The sequence below is a fragment of the Lacerta agilis genome, chromosome 15 (assembly GCF_009819535.1).
Source record: "Lacerta agilis isolate rLacAgi1 chromosome 15, rLacAgi1.pri, whole genome shotgun sequence".
Classification (NCBI taxonomy): Eukaryota; Metazoa; Chordata; class Lepidosauria; order Squamata; family Lacertidae; genus Lacerta; species Lacerta agilis.
Window position 1 is genome coordinate 28,624,055 of NC_046326.1, and position 24,888 is coordinate 28,648,942.

General features: G+C 48.1%; 2 protein-coding genes across 2 annotated transcripts in view; both read left to right on the plus strand.

The window, feature by feature from the left end:
* MLXIPL (MLX interacting protein like) overlaps window positions 1-17,915 on the plus strand; it is a 41,642-nt gene extending 23,727 nt beyond the window's left edge. Inside the window, exons 8-17 of the mRNA XM_033171986.1 lie at window positions 7,135-7,316; window positions 8,440-9,004; window positions 9,858-9,931; window positions 10,345-10,510; window positions 12,779-12,885; window positions 14,061-14,180; window positions 14,868-14,995; window positions 15,586-15,709; window positions 16,463-16,592; window positions 17,339-17,915. Coding sequence (XP_033027877.1) covers window positions 7,135-7,316; window positions 8,440-9,004; window positions 9,858-9,931; window positions 10,345-10,510; window positions 12,779-12,885; window positions 14,061-14,180; window positions 14,868-14,995; window positions 15,586-15,709; window positions 16,463-16,592; window positions 17,339-17,460 — 1,718 coding nt within the window. The 3' untranslated portion in view covers window positions 17,461-17,915. The remainder of the gene's footprint in view (window positions 1-7,134; window positions 7,317-8,439; window positions 9,005-9,857; window positions 9,932-10,344; window positions 10,511-12,778; window positions 12,886-14,060; window positions 14,181-14,867; window positions 14,996-15,585; window positions 15,710-16,462; window positions 16,593-17,338) is intronic.
* Window positions 17,916-22,337: 4,422 nt separating this feature from the next.
* On the plus strand, window positions 22,338-24,049 carry DNAJC30 (DnaJ heat shock protein family (Hsp40) member C30). Its single transcript, XM_033172189.1, has one exon. The coding sequence runs from the start codon at window positions 22,460-22,462 to the stop codon at window positions 23,132-23,134; it is 675 nt and encodes a 224-aa protein (XP_033028080.1). The 5' UTR covers window positions 22,338-22,459; the 3' UTR covers window positions 23,135-24,049.
* Window positions 24,050-24,888: the final 839 nt, after the last annotated feature.

Here is a 24,888-nt window from a genome sequence, read left to right on the forward strand (position 1 = left end):
ACCCCAAATTAACAATTTCATCAGCTTTACGCCATAATCATCACAATTATAACAAATAAAGGCTTGACATATCTCGCTTTGCATGTCATGAGTCTATCTTATATATTAAACTCCAGTAGCTAATGAAAACAATTGCTTACATAAATGGACTTTTCAACGATATTCTAATTTTTCGAGTTTCACCTGTACATAGGCTTGGTTTCGTTGGAATGAAGGTCAGAGGAGACTGTGGTGTCTTTAGGATATACGGTTTTATTTGCACATCTGTACAACCTGAGCACAGGATAGAGGGGCTCACAGCATCAACACCCCAACAGATCTTACTTCTCCATTAGTCACAGCTTTAGATCCAGCACAGAGCAACCAGGTCTCTGTGTCTCCAGCTTCCAGCTCAGCTCACACACAACTTACTAGCTATTGCTCTCCTACCTAGCAACTAGGTGAGGGAGTGAAGGAAAGGCCCACCCATTCGCCTTCAGGGCCCCATCACTTAGTGGGAGCTCTTGCAACAGAGCTCATTTTTGGGGGATGCTGATGGGGACGCTGAAGAGGCCAGCGAAGGTCACTGTCTTACTGAGGAACCAGTTCAGCAATCTCCTCTGCTAGATTCTAACCCTCACTGGGTCCTGGACCCCAAGAATTGAGAGGGACTCAGGACATCATCCAGACTGACCCCCCAAACCCATACCAGTGCATATGACTTACATTCTGTCCCTCCCGGGGCTCATGAGCTAGAATCAATAGCAAAGTCCTCTGCAGGTTTGGCCTATATTTATTGTTTCTTTATTGCACTTCTATCCCCTCTTTTGTCCTTCCAAGGAACTGGAAGTGGCATACATAGTTTTCTTCTCCCATTTAATCCCCACAACAACCCTGTGAAGTAGGTTGGGCTGAGAGGCAGTGATTGGCCCCCAAGGTCACCCCGTGAGTTTCACTGCTGAGTGGGGATTTGACCCCTGGCCTCCCAGGTCTTATTCCAAGATTCCCAGCTGTTATTATTATTTTTTAAAGAGAATTTTTTTCCTAGTGTTTGTAGAATGTGAGAGATGAGGCAAAATGTCCATGCACGGCTCTTTCTGGAGGAGAAAGCAGCCTGCTCCCATCTTTCACTTTCCCTTTGAATCCCCACTGGTTGGGGGGGGGAGGAATCCCACAGACACCCAGGCAAAGAACCCTGCTTGAAATCTGAGAGTGCTGCTGCCAGCCAGTGCAGGAAATACAGTGGTACCTCGGGTTACATACGCTTCAGGTTACATATGCTTCAGGTTACAGACTCCGCTAACCCAGAAATAACGCTTCAGGTTAAGAACCTTGCTTCAGGATAAGAACAGAAATCATGCTCTGGCGGCACAGAGGCAGCGGGAGGCCCCATTAGCTAAAGTGGTGCTTCAGGTTAAGAACAGTTTCAGGTTAAGAACGGACCTCCGGAACGAATTAAGTACGTAACCAGAGGTACCACTGTACTGAGCTAGATGGACACCCCCCCCAACGGTCCGACTTGGGGTGGGGTGGGGATGCAGGAAGCTAAGGGACGAATGTGAGATGAAAGGCATTTTCACACCTGCTGACTTTTCTTAAGGTGGCGCGTGAGGTACATTTCCTGCTTGCGAACGTGGAACTAGGCACATTCCTTGGGATCAGAGAATTGCAGAATGCAAACCTACCTTGCAGGGCTGTTGCGCAAGGAAGCGATCGGCAGAAACGGGAGAGCGTGGCGGTTTATTTATGTGTGCTACTACAGCTCTTTGAAAAAAGGCAAATGCTGGTGTTTACATGCAAAGGGGAAGTTGCAGTGGAAAGGAAGAGAGAAGTTATATATGTGGATATTTTGGTGTAAGGGGGGGGGCGTGGAGGAGGAAGCCGCATAGGCGGTGTTGTGTTTGCATGAAGCAATGAGGGCTGTAGTAAATGTGCTGGAGGGGAGGTGTGTTTTGGGGGGGGGCATCTGTTTGATGGGGTGACAAAAAGGGGAAATGGCTTGGCCCAAGATGCCTGTGTGTGTGTGTGTGTGTGTGTGTGTGTGTGTTTCGGAGGGCATATTGTGTGTTATGGAGGGCAGTTATTTTGGGAGGGCCTGGGAGCAGGAACAGACAAATCAGTCCATTTCAGTTTCTCTCATTTTCCCAGTCTTGAGTTCACTTCACCGCATTTCCGCGGCACTTTGCATTTGCCTTTGTACCCGGGCACGAGGGGCTGACTGCGCTGCGGCTGCCCACTTAAAGGCAAATCAGCTGCCATATTCATAGAATCATAGAACTGTAGAGTTGAAAGGGACCTCAAGGCTCATCTAGTCCACCCCCCTGCAATGCAGGAAGCTTAGCAATTCCGTCCTCCGTCCCCTTTGTCTCCCTTTGGTGGGCCACCTAACATTGGCCTGCAACCTTTGCTGCAGGCCTGTGCTAGGAGGCCCAGCAGGGAACTGTGCAAAGGACTGTGTCAGTAAATCAGTTAAGTTCCTACACTTTAGAACTCCCTGCTTATTAATATCAGGCAGGCAAGTTCACAAGACTCATTCTGGTGCCTGTGGGGAAAAAAACCCCATTATTTTTCCAGACAAGCCTACGCAGATGTTTAGAAAATTGATGCAAGCCTTAGTTTTTAGTCTATTGTTATTTCAACTTTTGGAAATCTCTAAATTACCACCACCCATTTTTCTTAGGGGTAATATTATTGGGTTTTTTTCCTTTTTGTAAACCGTTTTGAGATTTAGAAATTCGCCTTTTTTCACAATCAAGCAGTGCGTAAATTGCGTGAAATACATAAATGACAAAATAAGGGGCAATTAGTTTTTACTCGTGCAGGCGCGATCAATTGTTGGCAAGTGGCTAAAAAAAAACTCCCCTAAAGGGTTTTAAATGGGTGACTTTGTGTTTAAAGGTCAGGACTTGATATGGGTCAAGGAGCCCAATCGAAGGCGGTGGAAAAAACCGCCACAGAGAGGTTGATGTGGGGTTGCGGTTTGCGAATTTTCCACTCCGGAATGAGGAAGAAAACAAGCCCGTGTTGGATGTGTGTCCCTTCGCAGGAGCCCTGAAAGTGCCGCCGCAGCAGTTTGGGGGTCGTCTGACTCTGAGGAAGCGAGAGGGTTGCGGCGCAGGGGCAGGAAGGGAGAGGGGGGGCGCGGCAGGGTCACGGGGCTTGGATTCGGGAAGGCCACGGGATGTGGTTAGCCACAGGCTGCACGCAAGGTGAGCGCAAGAGGGCAGGGATCGAGACCCAGGAGGGAGAAACCGCACCCACCCACCGAGGGGCTCGAACGTTTCCAAGCTGACTCAGGGCTCATGCACACCTATTCTTTTTTCCTTTTTTTACAAATTTGTCTTTAAAAATATTATATTTTTTATGATTTTATGTTTTTTTTAGGGGGGAAGAAGTCTCCCACATCCACTTTCTCCATGCCAGGAATAATTTTACAAACTTCCACCATGTCACCTCTCACTTGCCATTTCTCTAAATTGAAAAGTCCCGAATAGTGCAAGGGGATTGCTCCACCCGCTTGACCATGTAGTGGCCCCTTTCCTGAAGTTTTTCCAGCTCTACAATATCTTTTTTTTTTAGGGGAGGGGAGCAGAACCACCCGCAGTATTTCAAATGCAGTTTCACTATATTGGCAGTTTCAGTTATTTTCCTATTTCTCCAAGATAGGCACATTCTTGCAAACAACTTTCCCCAGTGCATTTTGCATGCATTACTTCAATGAATGTAAACACTCTTGAGCATGCTTTCCCCTAATTTACACTTTTGAAACATTTTTCCCCCAAAAAAATGTTGATTGGAGAACTGCACCGCAGGATTCAAAGGTGTTGTGCATTTCAAAAGGCAGGTGGTTCAGAAAGTACAAATCAGGTAACTTTGTGCTAGGATGTGACCTGAACTCATGGCCTCCCCATCACTAGCTGGGGATGGATATAGCTCAATTCATACCCCCGCCCCCAACGAAGCCAAGCTGCATCCCTGAATTCATGGGGAAGATTAATCACTCAGTGGCATAGAGCACCTGCTTCGCACACAGAAGAAGATCCCTGTGACCGCATCTGGAATAGTGTGTGCAGTTGTGGTTGCCTCACCTCCAAAAGCACACTGTAGAGTTGGAAAATATTGGCAAAAGGGCTTCCAGAATGATCATGAGGAAAGGTTGCAGCGTTTGGATCTTTTTAGCTTAGACAAAAGGTGAGTAAATTGTCCCAGGAAGTGTTGATCCAATTCTACAGAGGCATCATTGAAACTGTTCTCTGCAATTCTATAACAGCTTGTTATGGTACAGCCTCCAAGAGAGACAAGAAAAGGCTCCAACGAGCTGTAAGAATTGCAGAATTGGTGTTAGCTTGCCTTCAATAGAGGCAATTTATGCTACCCGAGTTAGGAAGAGAGCAGAGAGAATTGTAGCAGATCCTTTACATCCCGGTCATCATCTGCTTGATTTACTTCCATCTGGACGTTGCTACAGGACTTCATATACAAAATCGGCCAGGCACAAGAATAGTTTTTTCCCTTGTGCCATTAAATTGTTAAATTTGTAGTTGTATAGCTGAAGGGGAGGTAAATTATGGGTGGGGTTTCTTTGCTTCTTTGTATTGTGAGAGGAACAGTGTCTGTAGCCGAAACAAATTCCAAGTATGTTGGAAAATGTACTTGGCCAATAATAAATTATTCCTATTCCTAAAAGATAACACGATAGAAGTTTATAAAATTATGCACAGCAGGGAGAAAGCAAAGAGAGAAAGGTTTTTCTCTCTAGAACTTAAGGACAAGCAATGTAGGTTTTAGCAAAAGCTGAATTGTAGCGGAATGGAAATCGTGCTGGTTGGAAGATTCAGGACGGATAGAAATACTTTTCCATGCAGAGCAGAGTTAAACTGTGGAACTCCCTGCCACAGGAGGCAATGTTAGCTCCCAAGCTAGATGGCTTTGAAAGAGGGTTAGACAAATTCATGGATGTGAGGGCTATTGATGGTTACTAGCCAGGTTGGCTATGCTCTGCCTGCCCAGTTTGAGGCATCAGTGCTTTTGCTAAAACCTACATTAATTCGTTTCCCCCACCTGCAAGGATTGAAATGAGCGTGATTAATTTCTATGGAACGGCGTTTTCATAAACAATGCAGAAAACGACATTACTGATTTACTTAACATTTGTGCACTGAAAAAAAAAACCCACAACAGTAGTGAATACTGCTTGTACGACATTGCATGGTTTCTCTTCCTGACCTCAGACAAATATTCAGATTGCGGTGATTTTTGCTCCTCTCTATGTTTCCAGGAGAATTCTCTGACATTGCTAGAATAGAATTGTAGAGTTGGAAGGGGCACAAAGGGTCATCCAGTCCAACCCCCTGCAAGTGATGAGAAAGTTCTTTCTCTCCCCGACGCCCCAAAGGGATGCTGTGAGATTGGGCTAGATCAGGGATGATGAACCTGTGGCCCTCTAGAGATGCAGCTGGACTCCAACTCCCATCATCCATGAACATTGAATCTTGCTGGAGCTGACCCCTGATGCCCCAGGCTCTCGTGCGAGGCAGAGGGCGATTGCACCGCATGTTTAGGGTGGTTCGACTTGCAAATGTGGCAACGCCGTGCCCCCCACCCTGCTGCGGTCAGGGCCCCGGAAGGTGTCGGGTGCGGCTTGAGTGATCCGTGGGTGGCCCTGACACAGGCTTGCCTGCCCATGCAGCAAAAATGCTCGTGTTTCACAACTGCAGACGTTCTTGCTGCTGCTGCTGCTTGAAATGACAGCCCCTCCAAACTGGTAGTTGGCTAGATGAGAGAATGAAGGCAGCATGGGTGGCAGCAGCAGCAGGAGACTTCCCTCGCAGGACTGGCACAAGCAGAAGCACAGTTGCCCCCACCCAAAACTTTGGGATTGCTTGCTGATCAGAAGGTCGACGGTTCGAATCCCCGTGACGGGGTGAGCTCCCATTGCTCAGTCCCAGCTCCTGCCCACCTAGCAGTTCGAAAGTGCAAGTAGATAAATAGGTACCACTCCGGCGGGAAGGTAAACAGCATTTCCGTGCACTGCTCTGGTTCGCCAGAAGCGGCTTAGTCATGCTGGCCACATGACCCGGAAGCTGTACACCGGCTACCTCAGCCATTAACGCGAGATGAGCAACGCAACCCCAGAGTCAGACACGACTGGACCTAATGGTCAGGGGTCCCTTTACCTTTACCTTACCCTAAGGAGACTTCCTGATTGTCCTTAATTTACACAAAATTCACCTGTTCCTTTACATGCAGCAAGAAGACTGGCAGGTTGGAGGGGGTGTCTGTTTTTCTTTCTTTGGAAGCCCCGCCCCCCAATTCATTTAGTTAAGAGAGAGAAAATTGTTCATCTCATAAAAAAGTATCTAAAGGGAAGAGCTCAAATGACATTTTAAAAATATATGGCATGATTTTATTTCTTATATGAGTATTGAGGCACATGATTGTTCAGCACGATTTGTATATGCTCATTTAAGACTACAGTATATAAAATCTTTATTCTCAGTAACGGTGAAACTCACAGGTGGATAATCCTTTTTTTAAAAATAAATGTGTATTAATTGCAGGGGGAATCTTTGTATGAGTTAATCCTTTAGTATCCCTTTGGTGCTGCGCTGAATCCTTGTATTTCTGCCCATCCAGGCTGTGACACTTTATGGCTTAGTCTTCTGATTCTTTGCTTTCTTTCTTTCGTTATGTTTGCACTTTTTTTTTTTGCTAACAATTTTAAAAAAAGAAAAAGAAAAGAAAATTCATCATCACCGCGGCTTAAGAATAAACACCATGGCCTTCCTTGATATTTGTCCCCCTCCTGCCTGAAAGGCTTCCGGGTGAAATGGAGATGGCATAGATGCCTTTGGGAAACCCATAAGCAAGATCTGAGCACAAAAGCACTTTCCCCCTCCTACGGTTTCCAGCAACTGGTTTCAGAAGCATTTCCTGCCACCAGCCGTGGAGGCAACACGTAGACCTTGTGGCTAGTGGCCCTTGATGGCCCTCTCCTCCATGAATGTGTCTCCATGAATTGGTCCTCTCCATGCAAATACACACAAATGTCGTTTGTTGGAATTGGCACGGTTTCATCACGTTGCAAAACATGGCATGTTTGGTACAGCCATTTGCCTGGCCTGCTCTGACTTCTCTTTCTCATCCCCTGCCCAGATTTCTTTTCCAGCCCTCGGCCGCTGCCAGCTCAGACGTCCCTGAACTACCAGGACCAGCCCTGTTTTGCACCAGAGACCCTCTTCGGGACCACCGGCACCACCCTCCTCTCTAGCCCTGCAGACACCTTACTTTCCCCAGGCCCTGCCGCTTCTCCCGTCCTGCCCAGTCCTCGGCACCAGGTGCGAAAGCTCTGCTTGCCCTCAGACTTACCAGCTGATGGCTCTGCCCTATGGTCTGCCATTTTGCTCTCTTGTCCTGCAATTCCTGCCCTGGTCAGAGGCTTAGCTTGAGCAGAAGTTCCTGGGTGATGAAGCCCTCTCGCTGGTATGGGTTATCTGTGCATGTGCAGAGTGACTTCGGTAATTTGCATGGGTTGTTGTGCGTGTGGACTCCTGGGATGGACAGGTGGTCTGGCTTCCTTCAGGAGGCTGAGCTATTTCCTCTCCAGTCAGATGGTGCTGAGTCCCACCCAACCAGTTTTGGCCCTGCTGTGAACAGGCTGATGGAGTTGTCCCACCTCATGGCGAAACGGCAAGATTTGGTCTTTATTTACATGCCACCCAAATCTCTGAGCAGTGAGAGACCTCAGGGGTTCCAGGCACACGTCCAGAGTTCAGTTTCCTTTGAATGAAGGTCAGCTGAGATTGAAGTTTTATTTACACATATAGAACCTGAGCCTAGGATGGAGGGGCTCACAGCATTAACCCCACAACAGATCTTGTTTGTCCAATAATTTCCGCTTTGGATCCAGCACAGAGCAAGCTGGTCTCTGTGTCTCCGGCTTCCAGCTGGCTTCCAGCTCAGCTCAAACGGACTCCTGTTGTTCTTGCCCTCCTACCTAGCAGGTGGGGCGGGTGGGGGGGGGAGTCCCATCCATTTGATCCACATCACACATCAACATCTCTGGTTGTGCTATTCATTGTGCTTAACTAGTCAGCCACAACCACTGACTAAACAAAAATATTGGTTTGGCAAGCTTGCTCTCACACCTTGTCCCCCAGAGATACAGGACCCCAAGAATAGGAAGGAAGTCAGGGCATCATCCAGACTGACCCCCACCCTCAAACTCATAACATTAATTTCCTGCCGTTTTCAATGGTTTGAGTTTTCTCCCCGAGGCACCTTAATATACCAGCCCCCTCCCCTCAATCTGCTGTTTTTTTTCCTGTTTGCAAGCTTCTAGTCCTCAGCATTGCAAAAAGAAGCTTGACAACAGCTGCTGAATGACACTCCTGCAGTTTCTTTTGAGAGTGAGCAAATTGCACCCTCCTTCTTTTCCCTCCCTTTTCTGTCTCCCCACAGCCAGCCAGCGGTTGCCCTGCTCACCTCAGTTCACCTGGCGCCTTCCTCAACCATGACCTCCTGCCGGCTCCACCCTCCTCGACGCCCCCCAGCAGCCTCGGCCCTGACCTCAAGCAGAAGTCCGTGTTCCCATATACGTACCCTGCCAAATGGCTCAGCCTAGACCCCTATGGGTCCTACTGCCCCACCCCAATGCCCGGCGCCCCTCTGCTGAGCCAGGAGCCAGGGCGCCCTCCTGCCCCCAACCCCAAGTTCCACTACCCGCCCTCCCCGCTCTTCTCCCGACCCCCATCCCCATCGCTCTCCACTCCCTGCTTTTCCCAGAACGTCCCGGGGTACAGCATGGACCTGTCCTCAGGGTACCACTCTCCTCTCAGCACCCCACACCTACACACTGGTGTGCAAAGTCCCCCCATATTTGCTGCTGGTAGGGGGCAGCCACAGTCGGGGAGTGACCGGCCCAGGGCAAAGGGGGCCAATGCCAAGACCAAGAGGCCCTCGAGAATCCCAGCACCTCCACTTGTGGCAATGCCCAACCCGTGTCTGACACAGCTGCTGATCTCAGGTAGGAGAAAGGTGGGGTTTCTTTTCCAGGGGTCCCTTCTGCTCTTTAACATTTAACTCCTCTCCAGTGCCCCCTACCCTATAAGAAACCTTATTCAGAATAGCGGGTTGCCTGAATCACTAAGGAAGAGAGTGACACAATCAAATTCAACACAGTAATAATTAATCGCACCTCTATTCAAAATCCAGCTCAAACTGTTTAGTTTGATTAAATCCGCCCAGTGGATGTACTTGATCCAGTGATACCTGCTTTTCAAAACCTGAAAGTCATTTACTGTATACCTCCAGCCCCCGGCCACCTGCTTGCCTCTTAGTACCCACCTAGCTCTTAGCTTCCACCGCCTTAGCTCCTGCTGCTCCCCAGGAGGTAGTATCACCCACCTTGGGAACCACTAGGCTAAATTCTGATTGACCAAAAAAAGTACTGTACTCCAGTTAATCAAGGATACACCCACAGATATAATAAAAAGGTAAGTGTGTCATCATGCTGCAGTTTGCTTGGCCAAAGACAGGTGGCGCTGCAAACTACAGCACAATGAGAAACCGTGGATGGTGGTCTAGGCATGAGCTGCAGAGGGACAGCTAGAAGAGGCTGTACAAGCCCCTCCCCCTCGCAGCCCCCCCCCCCCCGGGCCCAGTCTGGCTGGTACCACTATCAACCACTTTCCTCCTCCCAGGCCAGCTTCGGGATCCACTGCTTCTGCTCTTCTTAGATTCTTAGATATGCACTAGAAAACCTGTTCTGCATACCTTAAGGCACAGGGAGGCAGAAGTCTCAGGGGGTGGAGGTTGGCGAGGACGGCCGCAGTCCCCCAACTAGTTGCCTTCAACACATTTTTCCTTCCTTCTTGCAGCTAAACCAGAGCCAATTCAAGATGCTTTTCCTGGTCCTAGCCACACCGTTGCTCCTCCGGTGCCTGAACCTCTGGTAGGAGTCAACTGTTGATAACAGGGGGCCACATTTCCTTTCTGGGTTCCAAACTGGCCTCGGGATGGGAAGGGATGGGTCTGTGACCACACTGGATCAGGCCCAAGGGTGCTTCTAATTTTGCATGCTGCCTCCAACAGTCAGGGGCTGGGAAGCTCATACGCAAAGTGGAATGGAAACAGCCATCCCGTTGACTGATCCTGGAATTTGGTATTCAGAGCTATACTCTCCCTGAACCTGAAAGCTCCATTCCTTGCTGTCAGGAGGGCTATGAACTGACAGAGCCACCCTCCACACGCTCCTGTCAATTATGCCGCTGGCCACCACAACATCCTGTGGTGGTGAGTTCCGCAGGCACCCTTGCCACCGAGCCGGTGTGCCTTCTAACTGTCTCTTTCTGTCCTCCTTTGTAGCAAAATGCCTTTGGCGAGGAGCCGGCCAACTTCCTGCCCAGAATGACCCAGCTCAGCCCTCGGCTGTCCCCCGCCTCCAGCCCCTCACATTCCGTCCCAGCTGCGCTGCCATCGGGACCCTTGCTCGTCCCCAAGACAGAACGGCTCTCCCCCACCCCTGTCTGTGGTGAGTAGTGCAGAGCTGGCAGTCCATCCCCCGCCCCCCTCACCAGCACAGCCTCCAACTCTACTGACTTCTGGTTATACGTCTGTCTCTGTGTGTAAAGGGTCTATTCTGTAGCAAGTCAGCAAAAGGGACCAATTTTGAAGTGTGTGGGGACTCCTCATGGCCCTCGCTGCGGCCCGTGGAGAGTCCCTAGCCATGCCCCCAAAGAAGGATCCCAAAATGCAGGCAGTTGTGTTGACCTGCATATACTGATACCTGCCCCCCCCCAATCTCTGAGACCCTCTAGGTCTAGGGGGTTCCTGTGTTTTCCTTGGGTTCAGTTTCCCTGGAATGAAAGTCACTGGAGACTGTGATGTCTTTAGGATATAGGTAGAAGTGGTTCCCAAACTTTCTGGGGCCACCACCCCCTTGGTTCTATTAACTCACCCCCAGAGCCCCCTACCCTATAGACAGCTTTATGCAGAATAGCAGTTTGCACAACCCCTGTGGAAGTTAGTAACACAATCACATTCAGCCAAGAATATTGCAGGAGAAATATTGCTGCGCCTTCTTACTAACAAATGCAGTGCTTTTTTCTGGGGGGGTTACGCAGGGGTACGCATACCCCTAACCATTTTGTGAATCTTTGTACTTTTTCCTTTTACTCTATTTATTTTCCCCCAATTTGAACTATAAAATGGTGATTTTCTGGAGTCAAAATGAGAGTACCCCTAAACATTTTTTAAAAGAAAAAAAGCACTGAACAAATGTGTAAGGGTGAAGGAAATTTATAGCATGAAACATTCACCTTTACCTTCTTACCAGACATGCACAAACTTTCCCCTACCACAAATGTACAGTGACTGATTTATAAGGAAATCAATAGCTATTACCAGTGCTGTTTTTCTAGAAAAAAGAGGTGCCCAAACTCACCATGAATGCCTCGTTCTCTTAGAATGGCACCTGAGAGCTGCTGGAACTGAGTTCCAGCTGAATAAAAGCCCTGCCTATTACCAATAATCTTGTGATCATACGCGCCAACTCTATGGGGCTGAGGACAGCTCAGCCCCCCTCCCCCAAGTATGCGGGGACGGGACTGAGCCCCCCTATCTTGAGGGGTTGGGTCCCACCGGACCTCCCTGAGGTAGCAGAGGGCCCTATCGGGCCTATCCATGGTGTTGGCAGACCTCCCTGGGCCTCGCGGCCTCTTCCCGGCAGGTGTGATGTCACAGGTGAGTGTCGCATGTGTTATTTCATGCGCACGTGATGAGCTCCCCCCCCCCCCCCGTGTCGTGTGGAACTTGGCTTGTGACAACTCATTAATAGAAATAAAAAGATGAATGTAAGGCTAAGTAGAGAAGAGAATTGAAGATTTGTATATAAGGGTGAAAGTATAAAAAAATGACAGATAGAAGAAAGTAACAAACTAGAATTATGAACCGTTGTAAAAGCAGTGGAAATACATCTAGAAGATCAACTGTGGATGCTTACTGTTGATTTTCTTTTGTCCTAATTCCTTTCTTTTCTTTTCTGTTTCCCTCTCTCCTTTTTTTTTCTTTTTCTTTTCCTCCCCTCTCCCTTTCCTTTTCTTTTTTGGCTTACCTTTTCTTATTAATTCCCCCCCCCCTTTTCTTTCACTTTCGATAATCATCTTACTGGAGCCCCTATTAGTAATATCAATGATGGAAAGTGATTCTTTTTATGTATTTTCTTTGTCTTTTTCTTGTGGATGCTGGTGATGTTTTAAATTGATATTTGTGTATGTATATGTATATATGAACGTATTTTAAATTAGTAATAAAGATTTGTTATAAAAAAAATAGAAACATACACGATCAAAGGAAATAGCTTTGGAAGAGCAGGAAAACATTAAATATGAAGCGAGGAAGGTGTTTCGCTCAAGGCTCTAGCCTGGTCAATTGTAAAGAAGCGGTCAATGTGCTCAGAGGGGCCCAGCTCCAGTGCCCCCCCCGGTAACCCCACTGCTCCCTTGGGGAATAACCAAGACATAGGGTTTTATTGACCACGTATATATGACCTGAGCACGGGATGGGAGGCTTGGCAGCACTAACACTCCAAAACACCTTGCTTCCTCATTCATCAGTTCCTCTGGTGCTTGGGGGACAATGCTGTCTCTCCTGCTTTCAACAAAACGAAACACAAGCCCCATATCCCGGACCTACGCTGCCTTCCTCCACTGTGCTGTGGGTCAGCGGCGAAGGGGAAGCACTCTGTGCATGCTCAGATGTGATTGAGAACAGCAGGGTCTCTTTCTCCCCCCCTCCTCAGCCAGTAACCGGAGGATGTCGGGGCAGGGATCCCCAGTGCTGCTGTTGGAGGGGATGATTTCTCCCAGCCCCTACTCGTGCAGTCGGAACAAGACGGAGCCAAGCAAGGTAAGGGGGCGAAACAGAGGGGTCTGTGCATGCATTTGATGAAGAGCGCTTGCATCCCGTTGGACAGGTACCAGTGATCGAAGCAGAAAACGTGACAAGTCATCTCCCAATGAAAAGAGCGTCATTGTGGTGCAATGTTGGACTACTAGGGTCTGGGTTCAAATCCCCACTCGGCTGTGAAATTCACTTTGGGGGCCAGCCACTGCCTCTCAGATTAACCTACCTCACAAGGTTGTTGCGGGGATTAAATGAGGAAGAGGAGAGCTTGAGCTTTTTTGGGGGGAAAGGTGGGACTTAAGTGCAAAAAATAAAATAAAATTACAATAATACAAATGTATTCTTTGATGGCAGTTTGGACTCTGTTTTGTGTTCCAAGGTTGGTCACCTGAATTAATTCCTCTCACCGGCCTCATGGGAAGTATGGGAGCTATAAGACATACTTCTTGGCCCCCTCATTCACATTCCCAATCCTCTCATTCAATGATATATATATTTTCCAGACGGGTCAATTGCCTTCGGTATATGCACTTCATCCTCTGGCCGTCCTTTGCTTGTTTCTTTTGTCTTCTTTTGTATCTGTTTCTTTTTTCATACTGCATTGCGATACTGAAAACCTTAGTGGAAGTTACTCCAAGAAGAACGGGGAGAAAGAAATGGAGTTGTTGTTATTGTTATTATTCTGCCCATTATTCTGCTTTTTATTATCTTTTAATTTTCATGCTCTGTTCTTAATGTTGTACACAGCCCTGGGATCTTGTGATCAAGTGTGGTACATAAAGGGAAATAATAATAATAATAATAATAATTATTATTATTATTATTATTAATATTAATATTTCCAGCCCTCCCTCGAGATTCCATCAGGGATTGAACCTGGGGCCTTTGCCAATGCACATTGGCAATGCAGGTGTGCCTCTGTCCAATGCTCCTCTTACGTGGCATACCAAAATCTGACCCATAGAACCATAGAGTTGGAAGGGACCCCAAGGGCCATCTAGTAGAAACTCCTGCAATGCAGGAATCGCAGCAAAAGCATCCCTGGCCGGTGGCCATCCAACCTCTGCTTAAAAACATCTGAGGAGGGGCAGTCCCCCACCTTCCAAGACCGTCCAACAGGAATGGCTTTCTGTACCCCACCCCACCCCGCCTAGCAACTGCCCTTCCCTCTACCGCAGACCGAGAGCCGCCGGATCACCCACATCTCGGCTGAGCAGAAGCGCCGTTTCAACATCAAGCTGGGCTTCGACACCCTGCACAGTTTGGTCAGCACACTGAGCTCCCAGCCTAGCCTCAAGGTGAGCAGCAGGGAGTTGGGGTGGGAACAGACAAACAGGACAGCGAGGGGCACCCTGAGGCTCGCAAGACCACAGGAAGCTGCCTTATACAGAGTCAGGCCATTGGCTCATCTGGCTCCATATTGTCGACACTGACTGGCAGCAGGGAATCTCTCCTCGAAGTGCCGGGGCATTGAACCAGAGAATTTCTGCATGCCAGTCAGATGCCCAGCATTGAAATGGAGTCATTCTCTGTATTTTACTTACTTACTTATTTCATAAGATTTCTACACCACTTGGTTGCAAGAGAAATCATCCCAAAGCAGTTTACAGTGTACAGATAATACAATGAAATTACCAAGGAAGACAACTTTCAACAGATAAAACCAACAGCAAACTCAAAACAGATTAAGCCACATTCTTGCTTAAACAAAAATGTGTTTAGCGGACACCAAAAAGAGTACAGCGATGGTGCCTGCCTGCCGTCAAGAGGCAGGGAGTTCCATAGCGCAGGTGCAGCCCCACTACAAGATCGATTTCTTAACAAATGCGGAACTGGTGTTATGTGGCACCTGTAATGGTGCAGCAGCCGTAACACTGAATGGCTAGGGCTCTTGTAGTCCTCTCTGGCCTCTTGATGAACCTGGCCTCTCTAAGCCTACCCTGCTTTCTCCCTCCTGCCTCCCCCCACCTGACGATGCTGTGCAGGTCAGCAAAGCCACCACCTTGCAGAAGACGGCTGAGTACATCAGCAAGCTGCAGCAAGAGCGAGCTGCCCTGCAGGATGAGGCACAGCACCTGCGGGATCAGATCGATGAACTGAATGCTGCCATCAAGTAGGATTCTATGTGGTTTTTTGGGGGGGGGGGAGACACACCAGGCCTTTTCTCAGGGGTGGGGATCTCAAGCTGGCCAATGGGACAGTTCCTGACCTTCCCTGTGAGCCCCGTTTTGTCCCGTTTTCTGGTTCACATCGAACCATGCAGGCAAAGCCACAGCGCGTTGTGAGCACTGGTGATTTATTAGTTTATTTATTAAATATACTTGTATACTGCTTGCCGTAAAAAACATATAACCAAGCGGTTTACAATTCAGCAATAAAGACATAAAAACCATACAAGGAAACCAATGAAAAGTTAAAAACAGACATCCGTTAACCATTGTGAAAAGATGTGTTCTTAATTGCCTGCGTAGGTCAGGCAGACTTAGAAAAGTTTACAGCAGGCATTTTAAGAGTTAGCACAGGAGGTGCCCGCTGAATCTCTAGTGGCAGAGAGTTCCACAGGACTGGGCTGACAATAAAGGCTCTGTTCCTTGTTGTCAAACGAGCCTTGCCAATTTAGGAAAGACTAGCAACGCCCCTGCAGATGATCTCAGAGATCGTTTCCCCAAAAGGAAAACTGTCTCCTTGTGGTTCCTTTTGCAGCTTGTGCCAGCAGCAGCTGCCTGCCACGGGGGTGCCCATCACCCGCCAGCGCTTCGACCAGATGCGGGACATGTTTGATGACTACGTCCGTTCTTGCACCTTGCAGAACTGGAAGTTCTGGGTTGTATCCTTTTTGGGAGGGGAGGGTATGTGTGTGTGTGTGTGTCTGTCTGTCTGTCTGTCTGTCTGTGATCACAACTGCTCTTCACAGTACTTGGTAAGGATTAATTAGAAATAGGCAGCAGTGGAGGAGCAAGGAATTTTTTTAATGCTTTATTAATTAAAAACTCTGTAACATAAATGTTCAGTGCATGTAAACAGAAAACACAAAAAGGGATAATAGGTAATCTACAATCATTTGTTCTTCAACTTTTTACCTTTTGTCTTATTTGCAATTAATTTCAGCGTGACCTCCGATCTTCCCTTTGTGTTTCCATGTTATATTTCTTAAACGCACATTGGTTTTATTTTCCATGCTATTTAGCTTACTTTAAATCTTATTGTATTCTCCGATTCTCCCGCAGAAGTTCAGTTGATACCTGCCAAAGGATTTATATTTTGGCAATGTTCTTTCACATAAGCTCTCTCTATATCCCACTCTCTATAGAATTTTTCATCTGTGGCGTCCCGTAACCTTGCCGATAGTCTCGCTATTTCAGCGTATTCTCTTAGTTTATTTTGCCAGTCTGATTGGTAGAAATGTCATGTGGCTCATAGCCCCCAAATTCAGGAACATGTCATGTGGCTCATAGCCCCCAAATTCAGGAACAGACAGCGGACAGGTCGGATTTTGAGACAGCACAAATAAGAGAAGGTAGCGATGGTGGGGCAGCTCATCACATTCCCTTCTGGTCCTTAACAGCACCTCCTCTCTCAGTTCAGCATCATCATGAGGCCACTCTTTGAGTCTTTCAATGGAATGGTCTCCACAAGCAGCATGGAGACCCTCGGCCAGACATCCTTGGCCTGGCTGGATCAGTACTGCTCTCTCCCAGCACTGCGGCCCAGTGAGTAGTTTCTGTGACCCCCACTTCCTTCCCTCCAGAAGGGTGATGGCAGTTGGGTCTTTCAACACTGTCTCCATCTTCTTCCTAGTACAGCAAGAGGGTCCTGGATAAGTAAGGAGGCTTCTTGGACACCAGCTGAGGCAAAGCACCATGTAGAAAATATACACAAAGAGAATTATTATTATTATTATTATTATTATTATTATTATTATTATTATTACACAGGAAAGAGCAGTTGAGTAAAGCTAGGAAATGGTGCGTACATTCTGAAAGCTATCTCTGTGCTGGCTCGCAAGGCCGAAAGTGTGAATAGCTTCTGTTGGGAAGCGACTCATTCTCAAGTGGAGCCAGGGATGCTCCCAAATCCCAGGAAACCGCAGGAGCAGAGAGTTCTGTTGTGCTTGTGGGTTTCCTATTGGGGCATCAGGTGGGCAGCTCTGAGAACAGGATACTGGGCTAGACCTGATCCAGTTACAGCATTCTTCATAAGTGCTCACTGATGTTTTTAAAAGAGGACGAGGCAAAGTTTTTGATGTCATTACACTTATTTATTATTATTATTATTATTATTATTATTATTATTATTATTATTATTACACTTGATTTATTAATTGCCTTCTGAAGCACTGTCTCTTCCCAGAAGAAGCATCTGGTTGGCCACTGTGGGGAATTGGGTGGGCCCCCACATGGCTTGATCCAGCTATATGACTTTGCTGATGATCTAATGCCTCCTTTTCTTCCTTTAGCCGTCCTGAGCTCCCTCCGTCAGCTGAGCGTTTCCACCTCGATCCTGACCAACCCGGCGGCCATCCCTGAGCAGGCCACCCAGGCAGTGACAAGGGCAGGAGCCAGCAATGGTTCTTCGTAGCCCCAGAGGATGATGAGACTCCAGCAGGGGCTGTTGGCTAGAGCAGCACCAGCAAGATCTCTCATCCCAGCTGAGGAACTGTTTGTCCAGAGCGGCTTGGAGGAGAGAAGCAGCCTGGAAGAAACTGCCCACACCCCAGGCTGGCCAGCCCCCATTCCTGGAAGGGAAGCCTCCTTCACCCTGGCAGGCTATTCTGTGCCCATTTCTTCCTGAATTTACTAGCGACCACAGCTCAAAAACCACCCGGCGCAAGCCACAACCGCAGCACTCTCCACATCCTGGCCTATGTAGGAAGTGGACTTGCCACCAGACCTCATGTAGGCTGTGTACTTCTTCACACAGCGCATAGTTCAACTGTGGAACTCGCTCCTGCAGGGAGCAGTGATGGCCACCAAACTAGATGGCTCTAAAGAGGATTAGACGAATGCGGGAGGGGAGGGCTATTGATGGCTACAAGCCATGATGGCTATGTTGTGCATCCACAGTTGAATACCAGTTGCTGGAAATGGCAAGAGAGGAGAGGGCTTGTGCTCCTACTTGTGGGTTTCCCAGGAGAGGCATCTGGGTGGCCACTGTGAGAACAGGATGCTGGATTAGATTGGCCCTCTTTGGCTTGATATAGGAGTCTTCTGATCTTCTGATGTCTGCTTTCTCTCTGCACACATAGTGGACACTGTTCAGCTTCTGCAGTGGCACTGTGCCACTTTCCCAGTCACTGTGGGTTCTGGAGCATGCCCTTTTCCCTCTGTCAAATCTTGCCCGTCTCCATCAGTGCCACCCAGCCCTCTGAGATGCGCCCATGTTGCAACTGGACAACCCCCTACTTGTGCCTTAGCCCGCATTTCAATCATTTTAGGGGACTTTCCCCCAAAAGGAATCCCAATGGCACCCCACTTATATTGGTAGAACACACATGGTCGCCTTTCACGAATGAAGAAAGACCTACATTTTCAGACAGGGTACGTGGTCTCGTTCTTCATTTGTGGGGAAACTTAGCCAAACCGCTGTTGTTACCCTTTTGCATGCTCTAATTTCTGAGTGAAAGAGAGTTTCAGGGCCCTCTTTTCTCAGAAGTCTCTTGGAAACCTACACACTAGGCACAAACCCTCTCTAAGTGTTTTATCTCCAGAATCTGGAACTCTAATGTAGACTGCCCCTGAACGTGGAGGTCTCTCTTAGCTGTCACATTTAATTGCCCCAGCATCAACCCACCTGCTAAACATTGCAGCAACTGCCTTCCGCTAGCCAGCAAGACTCCCCTGGTGACCTTTTATTAAGCTCATGCCTGTGTCTCTTTTCCAGCCCTTGTTTAAACTGCCAAAAATTATTCTCATCCCTTCCACCCAAGGGAAATAAATCCCAGCTGCTCCTGTCTCTTTCAAAATGAAACCATCAGAACCATCTTGTGCCAGCCTGTGCCAGATCCGAAACAAGCAGCCACAATTGTAACAAGGACATGTTTGCACCTGAGTAGTGGAAACACTGCCTCCCAGTGCAGCAATAAAACTTCTGCAAAAGCTTACGTTTATTCTGTAATGTGATCTATTTGCTTATATTTTCTGTAGTTGTGTCCCCCCCCTTTTACAATTGGGATCGAAAAGAGCTCCTTTGAGCTTCCACATTCTTTAGGCAAAGAGCCATAGCTCAGTGGTAGAGTGTCTGCCTTAGAACCAGAAGGTCCCAACTTCAATCCGCAACAGCATCTCCAGGCAGGGTTGAGAGAAACTCCTGCCTGAAACCCTGGGGAGCTGCTGCCAATCAGTGTAGGCAGTACTGAGCTTGATGGGCCTAATAGTCTGACTTGGTATATCAAGGCAGCTCCCTGACGACTCCTTCTGCAGGCTAGTGTAAGCCTAACAATCTCACAACACGTTCATTTAAGCAAACCCCCAAATTTTAGGCTTCAGGTCTAAAAGGTTTTTATTTCAGCAGGCTGCATTCCCAAACTCCTGGCTAACTTGTTCTCTCCCTGCCCTGCATCTCCTGTAGACTTATGGGGCTTGCCTCTTACCGGGATAGAAGCCTATCACTTCTGTGTGCCTGACATTGCAGGAATGTGTGTGTCTGGCAGTGGCTTACGATGGCCCTATAATACAGTCAGTGGTTTATCCCCACATTTTTCACGAGTGAGAGAGTCAGGCTATGACAACACTGTACTGTGGCCCATGGTTAGTTCTGTAGGTAAGGCTAAAGGGGGAGGGTAACCTGCAACAACCCTGCAGTTTAATCCAGTCTCTATATCAGTGGTTCCCAAACTTTTTGGGGGGGGGGTTACTGCCCCCATTGTTCCAAAAACTCATTCCCAGGGCCCCCTACCCTATAAAAAAGCATTATTCAGAACAGCAGTTTGCATGGCCTACTAAGGAAGGTAGTAACACAGTAAAATTCAAATGAGTAACAATTGCACATTTTTTTCAAAATCAAATTAAAAGTATTTAGTTTAATTAATTTCAACAAAATTGATGAAGAACTGGATCCAGGGATACCAACTTTTTTGTTCCCTGCCCCCCCCTCACCCCCAGGGCAGTACTGTCCGCTTTTGGAACCAGTGCTCTATATTATACGGATCTGGCAGGGACCCATCTACAACATCCCTGCAGTGTAGACTGCTGCTATTATTCCATTTTGTGGCAGTGCATGGTGGCCGACAACAGCCCTGCAAAGTAGGGTGCTTCCAGGTGGGACTTTACAGTGGTATTGGTTCTCCTCATGCACACAAGATTATCGGCATCAAAATGCCAGCCTGTATATATCACATGCAACCCCATTTAATCCGGATTTATCCTTTACAGGGGAAATCCAGCAAGTAAACATAGAATAGTTGTTTCCAATGACTTGTTTGCAGTGTCAAGCTGGTGTCCAGTCTATGGTTAATGGTGCAGGGTGGGAGGTGAGACTGAGTCAGAGGGAGAGTAGCTTGCGACAGCCATGCAGTATAGATGGATGTAAACATTGGGATTTGGCTTTTGCTGACCAACTCCCATGGGACTCCTATGACCCCTAAGTCCACGATTGGTCAGAGAAGAATGGGTGGAGGCAGGATCCAGTGGAAAGCAAGGCATATCTTTATTTTCTGTTGCAACAGAGTTCCCTTCCCTCCGTGTAAGGAGAGAGAGACCCAGAACAAAGTGTGCAGGAACCTTTAAAGACTTTTGACTTTGCCCAACCCCTTAGCCAAAGACCACCCTAAAAGCACCATACATACATCATAGGAGGCAGTCTACAGCAGAAATCCTGTCTGCCAGGATACCTGATGGTGGTCGCTGATTCCATTACCTGGGCAGCCTGGCCATTCTTTTGTGATGGTAATGTTACCCAAATCAGAATGGGGGGGGGGATCCACCATGGTGGGTCACCAGACTTTGACTGGTCTGCTCCCTTCATTTCCCTCACCTTATAGATAAGGGTAGACCAGCTGCCATACTCATTCATTATTCCCCATCCGCAATATGCCTAGCGAATGAAGAACTATCATTCAAATAGCTGTCAAAGCAGCAACCAATCAGAAGAGTCCGTCTTGACAGCAACTTCGATATACTTACCGGTATACAATAGCACCCCCTAACAAGGGCTCAGCTGGGGTTGCAGAGAAACCCCGCTGGTTATTAGTGTGTCTAGTTTAGCTTTTAGACTTTCTCCAAGCATGTACATTTAGAAATTCATATAAAATCAATCCTGTGGTGGATTCTCACAATTTCAACGTCTTGCTCAAAGGGGGAGGCCTACCAGAGGAGGGGCTTGATCTATGGGTAAGGTCAGCCATAAGTTTAACACTACCTAGGCGATAAACCCTGTACTTGACTCAACTGGGAGAAAACAGGAAGATGTAAATACTTTCTTTGTTGTACCTGGAAACAGGAATGTAGAGTAAGTTTGACTGACAGGGCAGGTCTGATACTCAAGTTTCAGTTCAGATGCTATGCCTGATTTATGACAACTGCATGATGTTTTTCCAAGGGTGTTGTGGGTAACTATGAGGAACTTTTAAAAGGAGAAGCACCTTTGTTTGGGGCTTCTCTCTGCTTCCTTTATGTTGTAATTTGAAGTCTTGTTGCAACAATAAAGATCAGGCTGCTATTTTGCTTCATTATCTTGACTGGAACCTTTTGTTTGATGATCCAACTCGAGCCCAGGGAACTCCCCGCTACAGTAAATACTTTTGTTCCTGAATCCAGGTCATAGGCTCACCCTATTCATACACAAGGATTAATACAGGATTTGAGCATTTGTAAGTGAAAAGACAGTGGGAAGCCTTTCCCTATTTGCCTCCCTTACCGCAGAGGAATATTTGAGGTCATTGGGAGAGTCAAAATGGCTTCAGGATTGAGGGAGACAGAAGAGGGAGAATCATAACTTTGAAAATGTTTTGTTTGAAACTTGGAGTTTGTGAGAGAATTTATCTATAACCAGATCACTTCTGACCTGAATTTACAACAGCCCTACAGAGCAGTCCAGTGCAGCTACGATATTCTAATGCTTGGAAAGAAGATGGTTTCTAATAGCCCCGCAGTGTAGTCCAATACGTTTCCCACTATGGTTTGGGCTGAGAGGACCTTACAACAGCCCTGCAGTGTAACGCAGCGCCCCCCCCCTCCGCCACAGCCGTCCAATAACACTCACTCCCCCCCCCGCACCTCTTCCCATTGGCGAATAACCGAGCCACGCATCCCTCCAATCGAGTGCCACAACGCCATCATTCTGCGCGCTCCTCCTCCATCGACCCGCTGTGTGGGCAAATGTGTCGCCTTATGACGCTATTTTCCCGCCCTCGCCCGTGATGCGTTCTTTCCCGCTATTGGCAGAGAAACGCGTCCGTCTGCATCTCGCCCAACAGCAACCAGGGCCCCACCTGTTCCCCAGCAAGGAACTATCTCCCAATTGGGTCCTGGCCCTGTGACGTCACTAGCCGGCCGGCTCCTTCCCTCGGAAGCGAGCCAAGATGGCGGAGGTCAGTCGTGGAAGGGCGGTCCGGTTGGGCCACTGAAGCTGGCGGCATCCCATGGCCTTATTAAGGGGCCTGAACAAGGGGGCGGCGACCCCACTACTGTGGGCGCCCCGGGCAGTGCTCCCCCACCCGCCCCAGACGGCGGGCCTTTCGGGGACCGAATCCGGGAGCGGCACAGGCCGGTCGGGCTCCGGTCCGCAGGGCTTGTACGAGCTGCTGGGGGTCCCCTCGGGGGCCACGCAGGCGCAGATCAAGACGGCATACTACAAGCAGTCTTTTCTGTACCACCCGGACCGCAACGCCGGCAGCGAAGAGGCGGCGCGGCGCTTCACCCTCGTAAACGAGGCCTACCTGGTGCTGGGCAGCGTCGCCCTCCGAAGGAAGTACGACCGCGGCCTGCTCAGCAAGGAGGACCTGCGCACCGCCGGCAAGCCTTCGGGCAAGACAGCAGGGTCGACCACCACCACCACCGGTACCTCTTCAGCCAGCAGGACGCAGCCCTTTGCCTCCACGTGGCCCCACAACAAGCCCATATTTGACTTTGACAAGTTCTACCAGGCCCACTATGGGGAGCAGCTGGAGCGTGAGCGCTTCCTCCGCGAGAAGCGACAGGAGATGCTGAAGCGCAAGGCTGAGATGGAAAAAATGTGGCAGCGGGAGCACCTGCAGGAGTTGCTGGTCGCCATCACTTTCTTGTCAGCTCTGATCCTCCTTGTCACCTTCAAGTGAGCAAAGAGGAGGAGAAGCTGGCATAGCCAGGTGTCTCTTTGGGCTTGCCACTCCTGGGGGACTTTCTCCTGGAGCAGGCAAAACCAGCTAGGAGAAGTGTGTCCTTCATGAAAGCTGATGCGGGCTCCCACTAGGGCCAAGCTTGGAGGGATCTCTGCTTTCCTACATGCCTCACTGTAACCACCCAGAGAACATAGCAAACAATTTCAGAAGGATTTGGAGTGTTGCCAACCAACCAACCCCCCGACACAGTGCTGGGAAGCAAAACTCCAGATGCCAGTTCCAATAATAATAAAACATTTAAAACGTGCTTTACTTTGCCTTAGAAATCACACCCCTATCATCCAATTATTGTTTGCATGGATTTGGTTGCCTCAGCTGTTTTATTTGGAACAAGGTGCAAGTGGGTTTAATTTCCCACACCTAATTGTACTGTGAGAAGTGGATGGTATTTATGAGTGTCAATGTTTTGAGCATGGTGCTTCAGTTAGCAGGTGTCATCTCTGTAGCTTGAAATTCTCCCTTCCTCTGGGTGGGGGAGGGAGGGATTTCAGGTCTACCTTTCCTTACTTTCATAGAGATTCTGCTGACTCTTTCATTGGGGTGTCCCCTGCACTTGGGCCTCAAAAAGCTGCTCCACAACTTGGGCACTTAACAAACCTCTTTGTTTTGATAAAGGATGCATCTGAAGAGAAGAAAGTTCTCATTTGGAGACATTGTGGTGGCTTCTACAGTAATAGTTTTCGGGGAAATGCATTCTCTTTTATGGGGTAAACTGCTATAGGATTCACTCTTGCAGTTTGGAATGTAATGACGTGGCTACGGTGTTTTGATGTATATATACAAAGGATTCAAACCAATCATGTGAATGATACTTATTTTAATATGCTGTATAAAGACACAAAGAAACATTTAGGAACTGTCTCCTTGTCCTTCCAAGTCTTAAAGTGAAGCACTTAGATGCTTCTGGAAACACAGCTGCCTGGTCCCTTCTTTGATTGGTGTTGAGTTGTAAAAGTAAGCAAACATTGTGTAGGGTTATATAGAAGGCCAAGAGTGGAGAGAGGAGCATGTGGTGAATGTTATTCCTGCATTGCAGGGGTTTGGGATAATGACCCTTTGGCTCCCTCCAAACTTTAACATGTTATTCTTTGAATACATATGGGTAGGTTTCACTGAAATTGCAGGTGGGTTGAAGGTTGTGGGTCAGGCAAAGATTTCTAGTAAAAGGTGAGTTTTTAGTAGGCTGTGGGAAGGCGAGAAGCCCACCCCCTTCTTCTCCCCATATTCTTTCCATTCACCATTCCTTCTTGCAATTCCCTTTGAAGCAAGTTAGGAGAGGAGGGCAACCACCCTCAGCTGTGGTTGGTCGAGCTCAGCAACTCCCCTTGTGTTGAAATTGTGTTTTTCCAAGCGCTGGGTTGCTGTTCCTGAGTGGTGCAGCAGAGGGGGTCCTTGCACCATTGTTCAGCTGACAGTGAAAGGAAACTGATTTTCATTTGGAAAGGATATCGTCATCCCACAGCTAAATAAGGAAGGAGTGGCCTGCTCAACCAGGCTTGGTGAGGGAGCTCTTCTCACTGATAGGCAGGAAAGAAGTTTTTTCTTGGGGTGGCTGATGAAGAAGCCTGAAACTAGCTGCAGAGGTAGGATAACTGGATCACAAAATCATGAAAGGTACCCAATAGAAATATAGATGATTATATTGATTTCTCCCTAAGTGAAAACCTCACCAGGCAACCAACCCATCCATT

Excerpts from the sequence above, each read along its gene's own strand:
- DNAJC30 (XM_033172189.1), top strand. The coding sequence starts at position 22,460 with ATGGCCTTATTAAGGGGCCTGAACAAGGGGGCGGCGACCCCACTACTG.